At 44.1% G+C, this 17,882-nt stretch overlaps 1 protein-coding gene across 1 annotated transcript in view; it reads left to right on the top strand.

Annotated features, from left to right (window-relative positions):
* ANKRD33B (ankyrin repeat domain 33B) overlaps positions 1-4,717 on the top strand; it is a 105,427-nt gene extending 100,710 nt beyond the window's left edge. The window contains exon 4 of the mRNA XM_073332340.1: positions 3,134-4,717. Coding sequence (XP_073188441.1) covers positions 3,134-3,984 — 851 coding nt within the window. The 3' untranslated portion in view covers positions 3,985-4,717. The remainder of the gene's footprint in view (positions 1-3,133) is intronic.
* The last annotated feature ends 13,165 nt before the right edge of the window (positions 4,718-17,882 follow it).

Genomic DNA, 17,882 nt, shown 5'->3' with positions numbered 1-17,882 from the left:
ACAGTCACTAGCCACTTTGGAAAATCTTGGCCATAATGTTTAATCTTTAAAAAATGTGAATTCATTTTACATTCCAAAAAGTACATATTAAAGCAGGTTCATTACTGTTCTGCTGTTACTTCCATTGGGCTGCCGCACTGCCAGGGTCACAAATCTTATCACTTCTTAGCAAGATAACCACCTCCAGCAGAAGACATGCAGAAATGCCAACTGTGATTTAAAAATGGAGGGCCAGCTAGTGCTCTCATTTACACCAAAGCTACTCCAGTGAAACCATTGGAGCGGTTGGGGATTTAAACCAGTATAAGAAGCAGAATCTGGACCTTAAATAATACATTTCATGGTGTAGGTCCACAGGGCCAAACCCTGAAAGGGAAAGTGTTGCCTGGCTGAGAGCTTCAGAGTTGACCTGACTAGAGTTCTACTTACTCTAGCACTCTCATATTACTAAACTGAGCAAAATGGGTGCAGTTTTCCTTGAGGAATCCATTTAATTAAAGTCCTGATGCGGCTTTGTTTAGTGGGGCAGGTATTTTTTAAAAGAGATGAATATTTAACCAGAATTTTAGATCCTACTTATTAACAGACCTGCATACATTGAGAAGAAACCCAGTTGTTTGTATATTCTGCCACTAATCAGATAGGCTAAAGGAGCAATGCAGGAAATGTGCGACTTACAACTCGATTTTAATTAAAAAAAATTCATAGTACCCTGGGCATTTTTATTCAGAGGTCTGAAATTCTGATTAATTGGAACTTTGGTGCTTTGGCAGCCCAGCACAAACACAGCAGCAGTGATGTCAGGTATTGCAGATAACAATCTCTTGAGACATGAAACCTCATTAACTGAATATAATATTAATATCCCAAAGTGACACATCTACTCAAATTAGTTGCTTGAAAAACAGGATTCGGGACATGATTTAATCTGAGGAAAATGAGGACTAAAGGCAATGCACACATTTTCTAAAAGAAGACTTGCTAGACCAGCCTTAAATCTGAATGACAAATAGTTCAATGAGACTGCCATAACCTTTGAAAAAGGGCTTGAATATTGATGTCTGACCCAATTGATAAAGTCCCTAGAAATTCAGTTGAATGAGGAATTTGTTTAGGACTGTTTCTGGATTTGCAAAGTAAGTCAGTAGCGTCCTAAGAAAATCTTGTGACACACAAGATTTCATTAGATGAGAAATAAAATCAGCATTGAGTATGCTGCTAAAAGATTTGGATCTCTGTATTTGGTAGATTTCTTTTGTGAGATATAGCTCCAAAAAGAGCTGGGAATGTGTCAATTTGTATTGCTAGAACCTGAAATCATAGAAGAGGCAGCACAAATAGTGAGCCCAATGGACCCTTGTAAATGTTCTCTAATCAATTTGGAGAAATGTATCTGAGTAAGAGGAAACACAGTGTATTTGACTGTGGTTTAGAGTCAGAGTGCAGTTCTTCCATGATTCTATATCCGGAATATATCTGGAGGCAAACACTCTTGGCTTTGTGTTGCCTGTTTGCAAACAAATCCAAGTGGAGATGGCCTCACAAATTGGTTAATCTGTTTAATCATATATCAGAATAGCCACCTCCCCTAACATCGGGGCTGGCTGGATGATATGCCCTGGAATTGTTAATGTTTTGGTTTTGTGTGTGTGTGGTTTTAGGGGTGTGGGGGAAGCATGCGTGGGAGGTTGACCATCAGCAAACTTGATCTGAAAACCCAGGGCCAATTTAAACACATTCAGAATCCACAGCACGTGGTTGGGGGCCCTGTCCTATGTAATAAATCATTCCCACCCTCGGCTTACTATTAAAATGTATGTTGTATGAACACAACAAACAAACAACTCCCATGCAATTTCCTATATTCCCAGAGAGACCTACGTAAGTTGGAGAGGGGAAGGAGTGCAGGCACAGGTGGGGTTGAGGAAAGGTTGGGGGTCCAGGGACTGTCAGGTTAAGGGGACAGGCTGAGAGGGGGAAAGGTGAAGGAACAGGAGGCTGGTGTAGGGGAAGAGAATAGGAGTTCAGAAACAGACAGGCTGATGGGGAGGTGAAGAGTAGACCAGGGCCAAACATCATGGCCTCTACTCTGTCATATTCTTGTTGACCTCTTTACAGCTTTTGATACTGTTAACCAGATTCTTCTTGAAATCCTGTCTGCTGTTATCTTTCAAAATATTGTCCCTATCCTTCTTCTGCTCCTGCTTCTCTGACTGCTTCTGCAGTGTCTCATTTGGTGGGTCCTCCTCTTCTTTCGGTGGGGTCCCACAGAGTTCCGTTTTGGCCCCCTCCCCTTCTTGCTCTGTACCCTGTCTCTGATGATCTTCTCTGCAAAGGTGGCTTTAACTATTCCCTTTGTACAGAATCCTCACTGATCTACTTCTGTTTGCAACCTGTCTCTCTCTACCCTAACCACATCTTGACCTATCTTTCTGATGTCTCCTTGTGGGGTCTGGCCATCAGCTGAAACTTAACATGGCTAAAACTGCGCTTCTGATCTATCACCCACATTCTCCCTTCTTTATCTATCACAGTGGACAGCGCCATCATCCTCCCTGTCACTCAGAGTATGTCTACACCAGAAATGCTCCACTGGCACAGCTGCACCTGCACTGCTGTAGTGTAGGCATTTACTACAGAGACAGAAGGGGTTCTTCCGTTGCTGTATGTCTCATTACTCAGTAGTGACTGGTCCACATATAGGAGAACAGTCTGCTATTGCTGCCAGTTACTCCATTAGCTCAAGTGGGCAGAGGTCTGTGCTGTGGATCTAAAGTTTTCAATCCTATTTGTGACCCATGGGGGAGGGGGGAGGGAGGTCAGTATGGTTCCACATGATGGAATTCGGGTTGTGTGGCGTTTTTTGTTTTATTTTTGGTGTGCTATTTAAAAGTAGGAAATTATATACAAGAAAACCACATTCAAAGCAATAAGGTTGCAAAGTCAAGCACTCAAAAGTCAGGAAATTCCAGAATTGTGTGTGCGCATTATGTTACAGTCTTCAATTACATAATCACATGCAATTTTTCTTGACAGCATCCTTGCTTCATTCAGTTTTGATTATGGCAGTGGGAGTTGAAGTGTGCACGGTATAACCGATCAACGCAAATGTTTTTCCTTTCTCTCCTTTAAGGGGCAGATGTTCACGCGACTGACCCAAGCCGTGGAATGACTTCACGGGAATGGGCTTGTTACACAGGAAGATCAGAAGCAGCCTTCCTCATGCAGAGGCTGATGGACAGGCCATGCCCTGAGCAGTTCTGTGATCAGTATAAGTCAGAATGGCCAAAGATGAAGGAACTTCTTGCCAAGGCCACAGAACCAAAAAGCTGTTTGCAGAGGATCTCAGAGGGTGTGAGGTCAGCAATGTCATTCAGGGCTTCCTGTGGCCCTGAAGAAGATGGCGTCCTTGACCACATGGTTAGGATGACTACAAGTCTAAGCAGCCCCTTTATTGCAGTATCTTGCAGGACTGTGTGCCCAGGGAGCCCACCCTGTGTGGGGAAACGCACACTGGCTGTGCAGGAAATCCTTAGGAAGCAGAGAGCCCAGGAAATCCGATCTCAGGACAGAGACCACATTAGCAGCTATGAGAAATTATTTCAGAACTCCAGAGTCATGCTGGTCCCCAAAAAGAAGGACCGGCGGGCTAGTCTGCAGCCCCTCAGCCTCACAGTAGCTCACATGAACACTGTGGTCACAAGGAAAGCAAGCCTCCTGCCACTGCACCTACTGAGAAGGAGCAGTGTGAGACCAGGATTTGTCATCCCCAAAGTCCGTGTCAACAAGGCTCCTCCACCCACCTACCAACCAGAGAAAGTGAGGAGGAAGAGCAGTGCCAAAGATGGCACTTATCTACAGATTCCCAAATGGAGATACAAAGAGCTAAAGGAGGAGCGGAAGAAGGCAGAGGAACAAGAGAAGAGGAAAGCAGCAGAAGCTCAGAAACTGAGGCAGGGGTCTCCACAGAAAAACAGGACATGACTCAATGGTGGGGATGATGTCAGACATGCCATTGTTAACAGACTGTGCACATCAAAGTAGGGGCAACTAAATTGAATGATGGCCCTATGGCACTGAAATAGCACATGGGCTATCACTGTCTGTATCTGGTGGAGTGAGGAAATCTTGGGGTTGAAGTGTAAAAAATTGTTTGTTTGCCCACTGGCAGAAAATTGAGGTGGTGATTTTTTCCCAAGATTAACAGCTGAGAAACAGCCTTCACTGCATATATGCATGAAAGGGCCATGTTTTGTGTTCATTTTCTACTGGATAAAATTAAGGGCTTCAGCTTTTGATACCAGTCGCTCTCCCTTCCCCTTCGGTAGGACCATATGAATTGCAATGCTTTGTAATAATAATGAAAACCATAAAGAGTTTAAGGTATGCCACAATCTTGGTACAGTAGGTGGAGGGTAATGAATCCAGGGCTATATGTAATGCAGATCTTTTTGAATATGGTAAAGCACTTTATGATTAACATTTTAATTCTGAAAACCAGAGTTTAAGACCTCGAAGGTATCAAACGCTACACATGTACTGTCTGAATGACTATGATTCTTAATGCTATTGGTTTTACTCTTTGAAGATAAAAAATAGCTGCATATCTAATATATACACTGTGTCAACAACTGAGATAATCAGATCCCTACTTGATGTAAATCAACCTGGCTCCATAAACGTCAAAGGTGCTACACCCATTTACACCAGCTGTGGATTTGGCCCAATTTTTTAATGTCATGGTCAACTTTAAGATTTCCCTCCACCCTTACGGTTTTTCCTTTACTTGCTATCGGCCTTCTTCTCTTTTGTCTCAGGGAATGTGTTACTCCACTCTTGTATCATTGCATTTACCTACAAAATCATCGGATGATTGAAGGTCCTTTTACTAAATCTAAGTTTGCCCCTTGGGAATGGTCCAGCATACAGCCAGAAAGGACCAGATGAACACTCAAATAATGAAATTGTCTTCTCCTACCTTCAAGAAGTAGCTCAAGGATAGTGAGTGCAGCAGTACTCTATGAAAAAAATCAAAAAGGTCATATGAAGCAGCTCATTCACCAGCATTTGGAAATCCAGGATACTCATCCTAGTGACAGGTTTCAGAGTAACAGCCGTGTTAGTCTGTATTCGCAAAAAGAAAAGGAGTACTTGTGGCACCTTAGAGACTAACCAATTTATTTGAGCATGAGCTTTCGTGAGCTACAGCTCACTTCATCGGATGCATGCCGTGGATCCTCGTGGGAGGAGGTATTTTTTCATATTCTCTGTGTATAAATAAAGTCTGCTGCAGTTTCCACGGCATGCATCCGATGAAGTGAGCTGTAGCTCACGAAAGCTTATGCTCAAATAAATTGGTTAGTCTCTAAGGTGCCACAAGTACTCCTTTTCTTCATCCTAGTGAGGGTCTGAAATAGTGCAACTTGGGTGCCAAATGGGGAGTGTTTCGTCTACCATCTCCATCCCAGCCCTTGGAAAACCATTTCTTAATATCAAATTCACAACAGGAATCACCCAAGCTGTTCTTAAACTGGCAGATGAGGAGCAACGTGTCAGGTATATTGTTCCATACCCTTCCTGGATCCCATAAAACTAATAAAGTATGCTGCACATGGTGGCTTTACCAGCATCAAAGCCCTATGACTTTCAGAGCAATTCCCTAAGTCCCACACATAATCCTAGATGTAATGTTAGAATGTGAGTGGCATATATGGCCACAGAAATGCACCGTTCCTGTATACACATAGCCCTTTTGAAACTCAGAATTTGCTTAATTGGGCAAAGTTTCTTTCAGTCCATATTAAAGTTATTTTGTTTGTAGCAAGAAGGTTGTGTAAAGGGCATAGAAACCACTTGTAAGTTTAGGAATTTTCTATAGATTTTTTTTTATAGCAAGTTAGCTGACAAACTTTGATAAGGGCTCTATGCTTGCTATTTGCAATAGAAAGATAATGTTAATAGTAATATTCAAAAGAAAACAGCAAGGCATACAGTAAATAATGCATCTATGTTTTTAAATTTCCTTCCATTTCAAACACACTGTATTGCTCTGTGTTACTCTGCATTCAAGACTAGATAGAACTTAAATGAGAATATTACTGAAAATGTTAATGTATTGGTAACCCCCCTTCACTATACTCTACTGTACTCTCAATTACAGCCTTCCCAAATAAGGCTCAGTTCCCAAAGGCACTAAGAATGTGACTCTCTCTAGATATTGCTTCACATCTTGTCAACAGTAATATATTGAACTAAGACAGGAAACAAGCTGTTGCTGCTCTCAGGTTTTCACATTTAAGCAGCTTTAAGAGCTAGCAGTATTTAATAGGCCTCAGAGTCAATCAGGGCATTGCAGCTCTGCTGGTGGGACTCACTCCCCTATTCTCCTGCATCACACTCTCTGCCATTTCTTTTGCATCCATTTGAGAGAACGGTTTCTAGAGAAGCTTTTTACGCTTGGGGTCAGACAGACATTTCTTATTAACATAGCCCCAAGCAGGCGGTAGGGGTACTGCATCTCAGTAGGAGCTCTGTCTCAGGGAGGTCCAGTGCAATCCCTTCTGCAGCTCCTGGGGAACCAAGCTGCTGTGTTGCTCCTTAGGAAGGTGCAGCATGTATGATGCTTCACAGCAGCTGGTCTCACTGGCTGGTGCAGAGAGGTTGAGTCATGGCCACAGCACAGTGGGACCCATTGCCTCTGCTGTAGTGGAGAGCATGCTTGGGGGTGCTCGAAGGGAGCAGTCCCTAAATGCAGTTGTGGCTGACTCCTTCACAACATGCAAAGAAGGGAAAGTTTGCCTGTGTCCTCCTCCTCCATAGCACATAGAATGGCCACAATCTGACCAGACTCTTAGTGAAACACTAATGGCCATGGACCAAAACCCAGCTCCTGGAAAGCTAGGGCTCACATCATGAAAGCGTCACAACTGCTGCTAATTAATCTCCTCTCAGCAGAGCCTGGGTGGACCTGTCAAGCAATGTTTTTCTCTCTAGCTAGGCTTTTTGTAAGGTCACCCCTCATGGTGGTGTATATAGTGAGTTTAAGTTTCAAAAGACAGATTCAGTATCCCAAAAGCAATCAATACTGCAAAACGAACACATGAATTTGCACTCTAACTCATGATAGAGTTACAGCTGACATACTTTCTCTCAGGGATTAATGTACAATAGGTTACAATTAAGGGCTGAAAATGAAGCCCATGTTCTAACCCTTTGTACTTTGCTGTGCATGTCTGTATATGTATGCTGAATTAAAAGAATTCAAATCTGTTAAAAAATATGCACTTGTTTTTCAGAGAGGAAGGGGTTTTGCCTTTTGCTTCTAGATCACCAATATGAGTTTAAACCAGGTCAGTGGGGGTGGTTAGTCATTACCATTTTGCCTAGATGAATGGTATTAACCTGGGTGGTCTCAATCCAAGTCCTAGTGGACAAGTGTTCCAATGAGAAAAAAGTTAATTGTATTTGTTGCTAATTTGCGCTCTTGCTGGCTGTCTCTTCAGAGGTGAGTGGTTGAATGGGCATTTAAAATTCACTCGTGCTCAGAGATGGTCCCACTAAATCATGTTTGAGGCCGATGGGCTGAGTCAGTTGGAAAAGCTGGCAATGTTGGCATTTTTGCTGCATATCATGTGACTGTTTTTTATATGTATAAACTCCAAATGGTTTCCACAAAACATCAGTCACCTCAGGAATACAGTGGCCAAAAATTAATCAGCCTCACAAAGATATGCTCTTAGTTCTGTCCTGGCAACTGTACCCTGATCCTGGAGATTTCCAAATGGATCCTGCAGTTAGCCTCTATCTTTGCGAGATAAAAAGACAGAATTTAGATGCCTGTCTCTTACTTTGGTCAGTGTAATACTGTTGTTTACTCCAGTGACTGCAGTGGAGTTACTCCCAGTTTACGCCAGGGCGAGCGGAGAAAGGCCCATGATTAGCTACCTGATTTGAAATCACAGCAGTGTTTTTGATTGCCCTGTAAATCTGCATCCCCAGCTGCATTTCAGCAGAAATAGCTACATTTTCATTGTCTAATGACTAAGGGCTTCATTTTATCTCACTCTGAGTGGTCTTTTACCCTTTGTTCTTAATAATTCAGTCGATCCTTCTGGCAGCTTTCACTGGCAAGACTTCTATGGTGCCCTGATAGAAACTAAAGGTGCCTTTGCCAAAGGGAATCACAAGGAAAGGAAGGCAACTGCCTGAAGTGAATCCTTCCTAGGGTGCAGCAAAATTTATACCTCCCTATGTCAGTCTGGGAGACTTTGGTGCGTTAATGGAAGTTATGCACACTTCTGAACCCAATGGCTAATAACAAATTATGGACTTCCATTTCCATAGCCTTTCCATGCATCAATTAATTATCATCTTTGAAAATCACTGGAAGGAGCCCTTTCCATCCTAGTGGTCATTCACAGGGAAGTATTGTTCCTGATGTGGGGATTTATTGCAGCAGTGAGCAATAGGAATACAAATAACTATAACAGAAAGAGAAATAACTTTGCCAGGCATAACCAAAATGTTCTCCGCTAAGCTCTGAAATAAAGCCTGTGACCACTTGTCTTGGATGTAGAGGTGTGGCCTGCACCCATCATAAACATCAACTGGAGGCTGCTCAGATAGATATGGAGCATTGATTGCATGCTTCAGTCTCTTTGGGCCACAATGCACTAGTCAGTTTCATGTCATGCAAATAAAGTTTGGCCCTTGAGAGTCTGGGAAATTGTTGCTGGCACTGTGGTTCAATGCCCTTGGCTATGGATGTCCTTAACAGCCCTGAAGTGGTAGTTCTGTCCCCTGAAAGGAGCCCCAAGCTCCAACACTTGCTAAGAGAAGATACTTTGCATAGAAAAGTGCTGGTACTTGGCCTAGCTGTGATAAAGTTTTTGGGGGTTTTATATTTTAACAGGAAACTGCCGAGGAGCATGAGTGCAACTTCGAGTCAGTATTCAGTAGAGGTGCTCACAGAAGATTGTTCAGAGAAAAAACCTTGGACTTACCAATATTTCTCTCACAAAATACAAATCTTACCTGATATAGTGGAGGCAGTATGCCACATAAAATCAATACTTGGGCTCTCTTTATGAAAAATCTAATATTAACTATATGAAGGCAAATAAAAATTTACTACTTGTTTTGAACAGAGGATAAATTTGCTCCTGCATTTGGGTACTATCAAGAGAATTTGACCTTAGACTGCTATTTGCCATAGAGCTTTGTAAAAACAATTTGTGCTATACTGATCTTTGCATAAGTCACTACATAAGCACTTCTTTCTACCTCTGGTTATATTTATATAGACATAGTTGTTTCTCTAGACTTAATGGTTGTCTAAAAATGGAATTAAATAAAAGTCGAGTCATTCTTGTTTCTTTTGCTGTAGCTCCCATTGGAGACAGACGTAATAAGTATTTCTGGTTTTACATCAAAATAGTTCATTTTCAAGTTGCATGGTAATTTGTTTCACTGCCTAAAAGAGAATTCTCAGCATTATTTCTGACCCATTTGAGTGCTGAGGTGGTCCTCAGAAGGCACTTTTCTTAGATTTTAAGAATATTTTTTCAAATTTCTACCATTCTTTGATCCCTATTGAATCCCAATGATTATTTCTGTAAGAACTACATCTTAGCTATTATGGTCAGATTCTAATGCCCCTGCTCATTATGAATATTACTTTATTCCACAAGTGTATCCATTAAAATCAGTGAGATCTCTCATGGGGTAATGTGCAACTCAGTGTGAGTAAGAGTATCAGAATCTGATCATTATGTTGTACCTTTGTGAAACAAAATGTACACAGATTAGATGGTCAAAATTAGCCAAACATTGTTAGGTTTTACATCAGTACTATAGATCATTTTTGAATTATAGATTCTAAGACTTCATATACTCTATGCAGGCAAAACTCCCACTGAAGTATATGAAGAGTTTTGCTTAAGAGTTAACACTGTAGAATTTGGCCAAAGGATTCTGAAAATAGATCTCTATAAAGTAAAAACAAAACAAACAGAAAACCAGGATAAAATGAACTATTCTAGCTGTCCAACAGAGCACAAAACATGAAGAAATTACCTACTGAAAAATGACTGGTTTCTTAAAGTACACTGCTTTTCTTAAAAAAATATTAATCCCATATTTCTTTTCAGTTAAATGGGTGGGCCTCTTAACTGATATTGCTCTTTAGTAGACTGACAGTATTGCAGGCACTTCTTAAAGTAAATTTTGCAATGGAATCTTTAAATCCCAAATGATTGAAAATACTTCAGCTGAATTAAAATTACTGTATTCCTCAGGAAAAAAATGTTATCTAATCCGGATGGGCATCTTAACACATACTTCTCCAACTATTTACTAGGCAGGAATTTTTAAAAAAAAGACCACAATTGTTGTCCTGACACTAAAATCATCTCCTATAAACAGAAGAGACCAGCTCAGTGATTCCCAAACATTTGAATTCTGAGCCCTCATCAGGAAAATAAAACCAATCTCAGGCCTTGTCTACACTACCGGGGTAAGTCAACCTAAGTTAGGTTGACTTACTGCAGTGTCTATACCATGCTGCATCAATGGGAGACGCTCTCCTATTGACTTACCTTACTCTTCTCATTCCAGTGGAGTACCGGAGTTGACTGGAGAGCTCCTCTCTTTTCTTACAAACCATTTTTTAATTCCTCTCTTTTCTTACAAACTTTGATGAGTAATGAAAGAGTTAACAATATGACATTTAAAGTAGCATCCTTGGCATCTTAGTAGCACCCACTGAATTGAATGGGGCAGATCACAACTTAGAGCTATTGATTCTGGCTTTCCTCAAACAACAGCAGATGTCTCTGCATCAGTTATGTTCGGGTCTCTGATTTTCTTCACAACTATAGCAGCTAGAGATATACTTTTTTAAATGAAAAGCTGAGACTCTGGAGAACAATTGAGAGTTCTGTCTGTGCCACCCTCCCTCTCTTCCCCTCACACTTTCCATTATCAGGACCGGCATTTCTCTCTAAATGCTGAATTAGCCTCAGAATTGGGAAATGGAATCAGAAACGAGATGATAATTTGATTTTTGATTTTCTTCTAGTTCTGTGTAGGTACACAGGAAATGAAGGCAACAGAGAAGGTGAATAATGGGGGAAAGGAGGAAAAGGGAGTCATCACTGGGATGCAGCAAAGTATTGTAGGCAATGGATTAGACAGACAAGCACAGAGGCTGCTATCACTCTGGACATTTACACCTACAAGTCCTGAAACAGGATCTTCATGAGTCTCTGAATAAATTATGTATTTTGAGGTAACTATTACGTGGTGGGGGGGGGGAGGGGGAGGCATTGCATGCTAACAGTCTCCATCCTGGCTTTCCCTCATGTGCTTCCCCTGTGCATTAGCTTCCAGAGCACGGCTTTCAGGGTGGATCCAAAGCCAAACAATGTATGCTTTCCATGCATAATTTATGTAGGACTGATTGCTCCCGAGTTGCAGTTGAGAGCCGTAGCTAGGAAGGGTGTCTTGTTACTCTGACTCATTAGGGCAGGAAGAAGAAGTGATAGGAGCTGGGACATCCTCAATAGCTTAAGAGTCAGAATCTTCAGTGACAAAATACTAGAGTAGAGTTTGAAAATTCTTCAGAGTCTAAATTTAGAATAGTCCAATTCTGTGCCATTTCTTCACTACTAGACACTGCACACTTCCCCCCACTGCCTCCCCCATTCACATCTCCTCTTCCCAGCAGCAGCAGCAGATTTTCCTCCTTCCTGGCATGGAGGCATTCAGTGGCAGAATCCAGGAAAGCATTAAGTGAGCATGAAGAGCAGAGACAGGAGGTGATGCTGAGGCTAGTGGGGGAGCAAATAGACATGATGAAGCGTCTGTTGGAGCTCTAGAAAAGCCAACAAGAGCACAGACCCCCACTGAATCCATTGTATAACTGCCTGCCCTCCTCCCCAAGTTCCATATCTTCCTCTCTCAGACGCCCAAAAACGCAGTGGGGGAGGCTCTGGGCACCCAGCCACTCCACTCCAGAGGATGGCCCAAGCAACAGAAGGCTGGCATTCAAACAGTTTTGATTTGTAGTGTGGCTACAATAAGCAGTGTGACCTTGTCCTTCCCTCCTCCCGCACCCCACCTGGGCTACCTTGTCAGTTATCTCACTTTTTTTTAATTAATAAAGAAAGAATGCATGGTTTCAAAACAATAGTTGCTTTTTTCCCTTTGCCAGCTGTGATCGAAGGGGGGAGGGTGGTTTGCTTACAGGGAATTAAAATCAACAAAGGGGGCTGGTTTGCAGCAAGGAGAAACACACACAACTGTCACACCATAGCCTGACCAGTCATGAAACTGGTTTTCAAAGCCTCTCTGATGCGCAGCGCACCTCGCTGTGCTCTTCTAATTGCCCTGGTGGCTGGCTGCTGAAAATCGGCCACCAGGCGATTTGCCTCAACCTCCCACCCCACCATAAACGTCTCCCCCTTACTCTCACAGATATTATAGAGCACACAGCAAGCAGCAATAACAATGGAAATGTTGGTTGCGCTGAGGTCTAACCTAGTCAGCAAACAGCACCAGCGAGTTTTTAAACATCCAAATGCACATTCTACCACCATTTTGCACTTGCTCAGCCTATAGTTGAACTGCTCCTTACTACTGTCCAGGCTGCCTGTGTATGGCTTCATAAGCCATGGGAGCAAGGGGTAGGCTGGGTCCCCAGGGATAACTATTGGCATTTCAACATCCCCAACAGTAATTTTCTGGTCTGGGAAGTAAGTCCCTTCTTGCAACTGCTCAAACAGACCAGAGTTCCTAAAGATGTGAGCATCATGCACCTTTCCCAGCCATCCCAAGTTGATGTTGGTGAAACGTCCCTTGTGATGCACCAGTGCTTTCAGCACCATTGAAAAGTACCCCTTGTGGTTTATATACTGGTTGGCAAGCTGGTCCGGTTCCAAGATAGGGATATGCATTCCATCTATCGCCCCCATCACAATTAGGGAACCCCATTGCAGCAAAGCCATCCGCTATGACCTGCACATTTCCCAGAGTCACTACACTTGATAGCAGAACGTCAGTGATTGCATTGGCTACTTGGATCACAGCAGTCCCCACAGTAGACTTGCCCACTCCAAATTGATTCCTGACTGATTGGTAGCAGTCAGGCGTTGCAAGCTTCCACAGGGCTATCGCCACTTGCTTCTCAACTGTCAGGGCAGCTCTCATCTTGGTATTCCTGTGCTTCAGGGCGGGGGAAAGCAACTCACAAAGTTCAAGGAAAGTGGCCTTACGCATGCGAAAGTTTTGCAGCCACTGTGAATCATCCCATACCTGCAACATTGTGTGGTCCCACCAGTCTGTGCTTGTTTGCCGGGCCTAGAATCGGCGTTCCACTGTATCAACCAGCCCCACTGCAGCCACAATGTCCCAATTGCCACAGCCTGTGCTTTCAGGAACGTCTGTGTCCGTGTCCTCATCACAATTGTCCTCGTGCTGGCGTCTCTTAGCCTGGTTCTGCACATATTTCAGGATAATGCACGAGGTGTTTACAATGCTCACAACAGCAGCGGTGAGCTGAGCGGGCTCCATGCTTACATGAGTAACACAGGAAAAAAGGTGCGAAACGATTAACTGCTGTTGCTTCCATGGACGGAGGGAGGGGTGACTTAGGACATGTACCCAAAACCACCCTCGACAATGTTTTTGTCGAGGCATTGGGAGCTTAACCCAGAATTCCAATGGGCAATGGAGACTGGGGAACTGTGGGATAGCTACCCACAGTGCACCGCTCCATAAGCCGATGCTAGCCATGGTATGCTAGCCATTGAGGACCCACTCCGCTGACTTAATGTGCTTAGTGGGGACATACGCAATCAACTGTATAAAATCGATTTCTAAAAATCGACTTCTATAAAATCGACCTAATTTCGTAGTGTAGACATACCCTGTCCTACCATGAGTGCAGGGGACTGAACTAGATGACCTCTCGAGGTCTCTTCCAGTCCTACACTTCTATGATTCTATTAGGTGAGGAGCCTAAACAGCATGCCAAGGTGTGTTCAAATATCTCAAAGCCTTGTCTACACAAAAAAGTTTATTGGTTTAACTAAAGATGTTATTTTAAACCAATGTAGATAAACAGGCACAAAAACCTATGTGGACACTCTTATTTTGGTTTAAACAAGGCTTATTTTGATTTAATTTACATCAGTTAGGAATCAGTTTAAGCTAAACCAAAGTAAGATATTCAAATTGAAATAAGAGCCTCTATCCACGGGTCTGCACTGGTTTTTATTAAATCAGTTTTAAAACTGAGTCTTCAAGACTCTACATTTATTAAGGTTCTAGTTTTAGTTCTGTGATGATCACATTTTTCCTATATTGTTTTCTGGTTTCATTTCCCAACAGTATAATAATGTGTTTGGATTTTTTTTTATTGTAAATCACATTATTTTCAGATCTATATAGTGAGTGTCTCCTGCTCTTCCCTCCCGCACCCCAAGTCAGCTGGTACCTTAGGGCCCAGTTTTGGCCCCCTTACTCACCTTGAGTACTCTGAGTATGCCCACACAGTCTAATTCTCACTGTCCTGCCTTGGCAGTGCTGAGGGCTCCAACTCCTTTAACAATCTGCTGATATGTTACAATTTTGTATTGGCATTTGGGTTTTTGGAAGTTCAAACTTCTGCTTGCAATGATGAGTTAATTCAGAAGAACACAAGATATTTTCTAGAGACTGCTGTCTTTCTGGCTTGTGAAGACACTGCCATAATCTTTACTTTAGGGCTGTCTTTTGAAGATCATAGCCCCAGCTCAGGAACAAAGGGAGGCTGACAACAGTATTGTCAGAGCCAGATGATGAAATATTAATCTATGCTTTGTGACATCCAAGCTGGATTATAGTAATTCCCTCTTTGCAGGTCTCTCACAGGCCTCTCTTTACAAAATGCAACGTGTACAGAATTCAGCTGGCAGGATTTTAACATGTACTGGAGACAATGAGCAAGTTTGCCAGCCACTAAGCTTGTAGCCTGGTCAGAAAGACCTATATTAGTTCTGTATGTACCTATACCCTTTTTTGTTGTCACATGCAATGTATGGCCATGATGATAGCTGCTAAAAATGGCTACAAAAATATCTTAATTGATGGATGCCTCTTACTGCCCTTCCCTGCACAGGAAACCAAAAAAGTCCCCTTCCTCTGATAAGCTATTCCTATCCCTAAACAGAACAACACTGCACATCTATCCCCAACTCCTGTGCACCACCATGTCTCCTAAAACCACCACCTCTTCATCCTCCTATAGAACTACTGAACCCTGATATCTCCTCTTATTGAGGATGGTCCAAAGTCCATTAAAGTCAGTGGGAGTCTGTTAATTTCAATGTGCTTTGGATTCAGTTCATAAACATTCAAACAATAGTGTATTTTTGGTAACATTTTGACCTTATGCTTTGGATTAATTTTGCTTATCCTTTCTCTTGCCCTTCTCATTCCCTCTCCTTCCACCAAACACCTTTGCCCTCCTCTTCTGCTATATCTGTGATGAGTCTTCCCCGCTCCATTGTCTCCCAGTGGGTTTTTCCCTCACTCACGCTCAAATTTTTTCAGTGGAAAAAAATGGGGGAAAACTGAGCAAAGGGGAACAATCCTTACATTAAAAACCCCTTTTAAAAATCAAAATATTTTTTCATAAATGAAAAATTGTGAATGAAAATTCATTTGCTTTCAAAATGTTTTCCAACAAGAAAAAAAGAGTTAATCAACAATTTCGATCAGCTCTTGTGCCGATAACTTGAAAAGCGGCCTTTAGCGCTTAATTTTCAGAGAGGCTGAGCACCCACAGCTCACAGTGACTTCAGTGGAGGTTGTGGCTGCACAACATGTGGTGGTAAACAAACCTGATAAATCAAGAACTGGATAAGTAAACTTCAAATTCTGTGCCTTTGCCTCTCCTATTACAGACTTGTACTACAGCGGCACCTCAACTAAGGTAAGGGACCCCACTGTTTTTGGAGAGAGTCTTTCCTCTGAAGAGCCTACCATCTAAATAGATGAAAGTGGGGGAATGATCCCATTATTGTGGGGAACTTTCCTGACTTATACACCTCCCCGGTGGAATTGGCTAGCAAAAGGATCTGAGTCCTCGCTCCCATTCCCTTTACCCAGAGGCCTGCCTGACCTCAAGGGCTCCTCTTCCACTCTCCTGTCTGCTAGAGTCCTCGTAACCCAACAAGGCTGGGCCCAGGGCTCCTGGGGGGCTCAACCCCCAACCTTGCCAGGGGTCACTTAGGCCAGGAGCTAGGCGTCTCCACTCGAGGGTACTCTCTCCACTCTGGACGCTTCCCTGACCCACTAATCATTACATATAATTCAAGCAAATAAGATTTATTAAACAGCAATCAATTTAAAAATAAGGAAAAAACAGGAAAGGTTAAAGGAAAACACATCACCCCGCTCTGTGGCACGGAGACGTCACAACCAGCGGCTCTGGAATGTAAGGGCAGTTCAGTCTGTTCCTCACATGTGCCCAGGCCCTGGCTGTGCTGCAGGGATGCTGCGAGTTGCACACTTGCTCTGGCGGTGGCCACACACCCTCGGGCTCTAGGTGGCAGGACCCTTCTTCCCAGCATCGGCCCACCCCCCCTGCATCGGGATTATGATCCCCCTCCAAGTCCGACGGCCAGGCCCCCTGGCTGGAAGAGGTGGATTAAAGGTTTGTGGGGTCCTGGGCCAGAGCAAGTGGGGGCCCCTCTCTACCCCTTCCACCAGCAGTCCCCCCACACCGCTCCTGCCGAGGAGCGGGGTCGGGGCACAGGAGATTTCCCCACTCCCCGGCAGGAGTGCTGGGCGGGCAGGCGGATCAGGCAAGTCCCCGCGCCTCTACGCCACTCCCCGGCAGGAGCACCAGGTGGGCGGAGCAGGTCAGGGCACGGGGGTGCCCATTTTTCTAGGACCCGGCCAATTGGCCAGGACCTCTCGTCACAGCCTCTATTGGCCCAGTGGCTATTCCCTCACTGTTGGCGTCTCCTGCCGGGGCCCTCTGCCCAGGGCCCACCTCACTCTCCCCAGCTGCTCACCGCACCTGGCTCCGGACTGCTCCAGCTCCAGCACTCTGCCTCCGCGCTGCTGCTGCTGCTCTGCCTCCAGCACAGCCCCTGGGCGGCCCCTCGGCTCTGGCCAGCACAGCTCTGCTCCCCAGCTCAGCTCAGGCGCCTGCTCGCTCCTTAGCTCGCCAGGACCCCGGCCTCCTGACTCTTATTGGCCTGCCTGCCCTGTCAATCAGGCTGACCTGGAGCAGTGGCCTCTCCCCATTGCCCCTTGGGACTGTCAGTGTCAGGGTCCTGATTTCCCATCGACCCTTCCCCTTTCTTTTGGTACTGGGAGCTAGCAACTAAAACACCCCCACTGAGCGTTAGTAAGGGGGCAACACAGACACGAGAGGCAAAGTGGCGGAAGGTCTGTAACATACCAGCAGAGTGAACAATGGGAGGGTTCACATGTGCCCATTCGTTCTACTTGTGGGTTTTGGCGAGTGGTGTTTAGGGCGGTATTAGCCAAGTGGAAAGACAAAAGAAAGGAGTGGGGAGATGGAAGGGAGAGGAGGGGAGAGAAGCAGGAAGGGCAGCCGGAGTGAGGTTGAAGTGAAGAGACAGAGGGAGAAGTGGGCACAAACAGCCAATCAGCACAGGGGAGAGAATGTCGAGAGTAAACCCTGGGAAAAGACGGATTGGTGACATCATCAGTAAACCAGTGGCTCAAAGGTGCCTGCCGCAGAAACTCCTTTGTTTGCTGCCAATGCCTTGCCTCCGTGGATGGGCCTCTGTGGCTAAGTGCATAGGGTCTGGTTTTCCTTGAGGGGAGATCTACCCTGCACCCTTCTAGGTCTAAGAGATGTTGGA

Source organism: Lepidochelys kempii, chromosome 2 (genome assembly GCF_965140265.1).
Source record: "Lepidochelys kempii isolate rLepKem1 chromosome 2, rLepKem1.hap2, whole genome shotgun sequence".
Taxonomy (NCBI): Eukaryota; Metazoa; Chordata; order Testudines; family Cheloniidae; genus Lepidochelys; species Lepidochelys kempii.
This window is presented reverse-complemented; position numbering and strand designations above follow the sequence as displayed.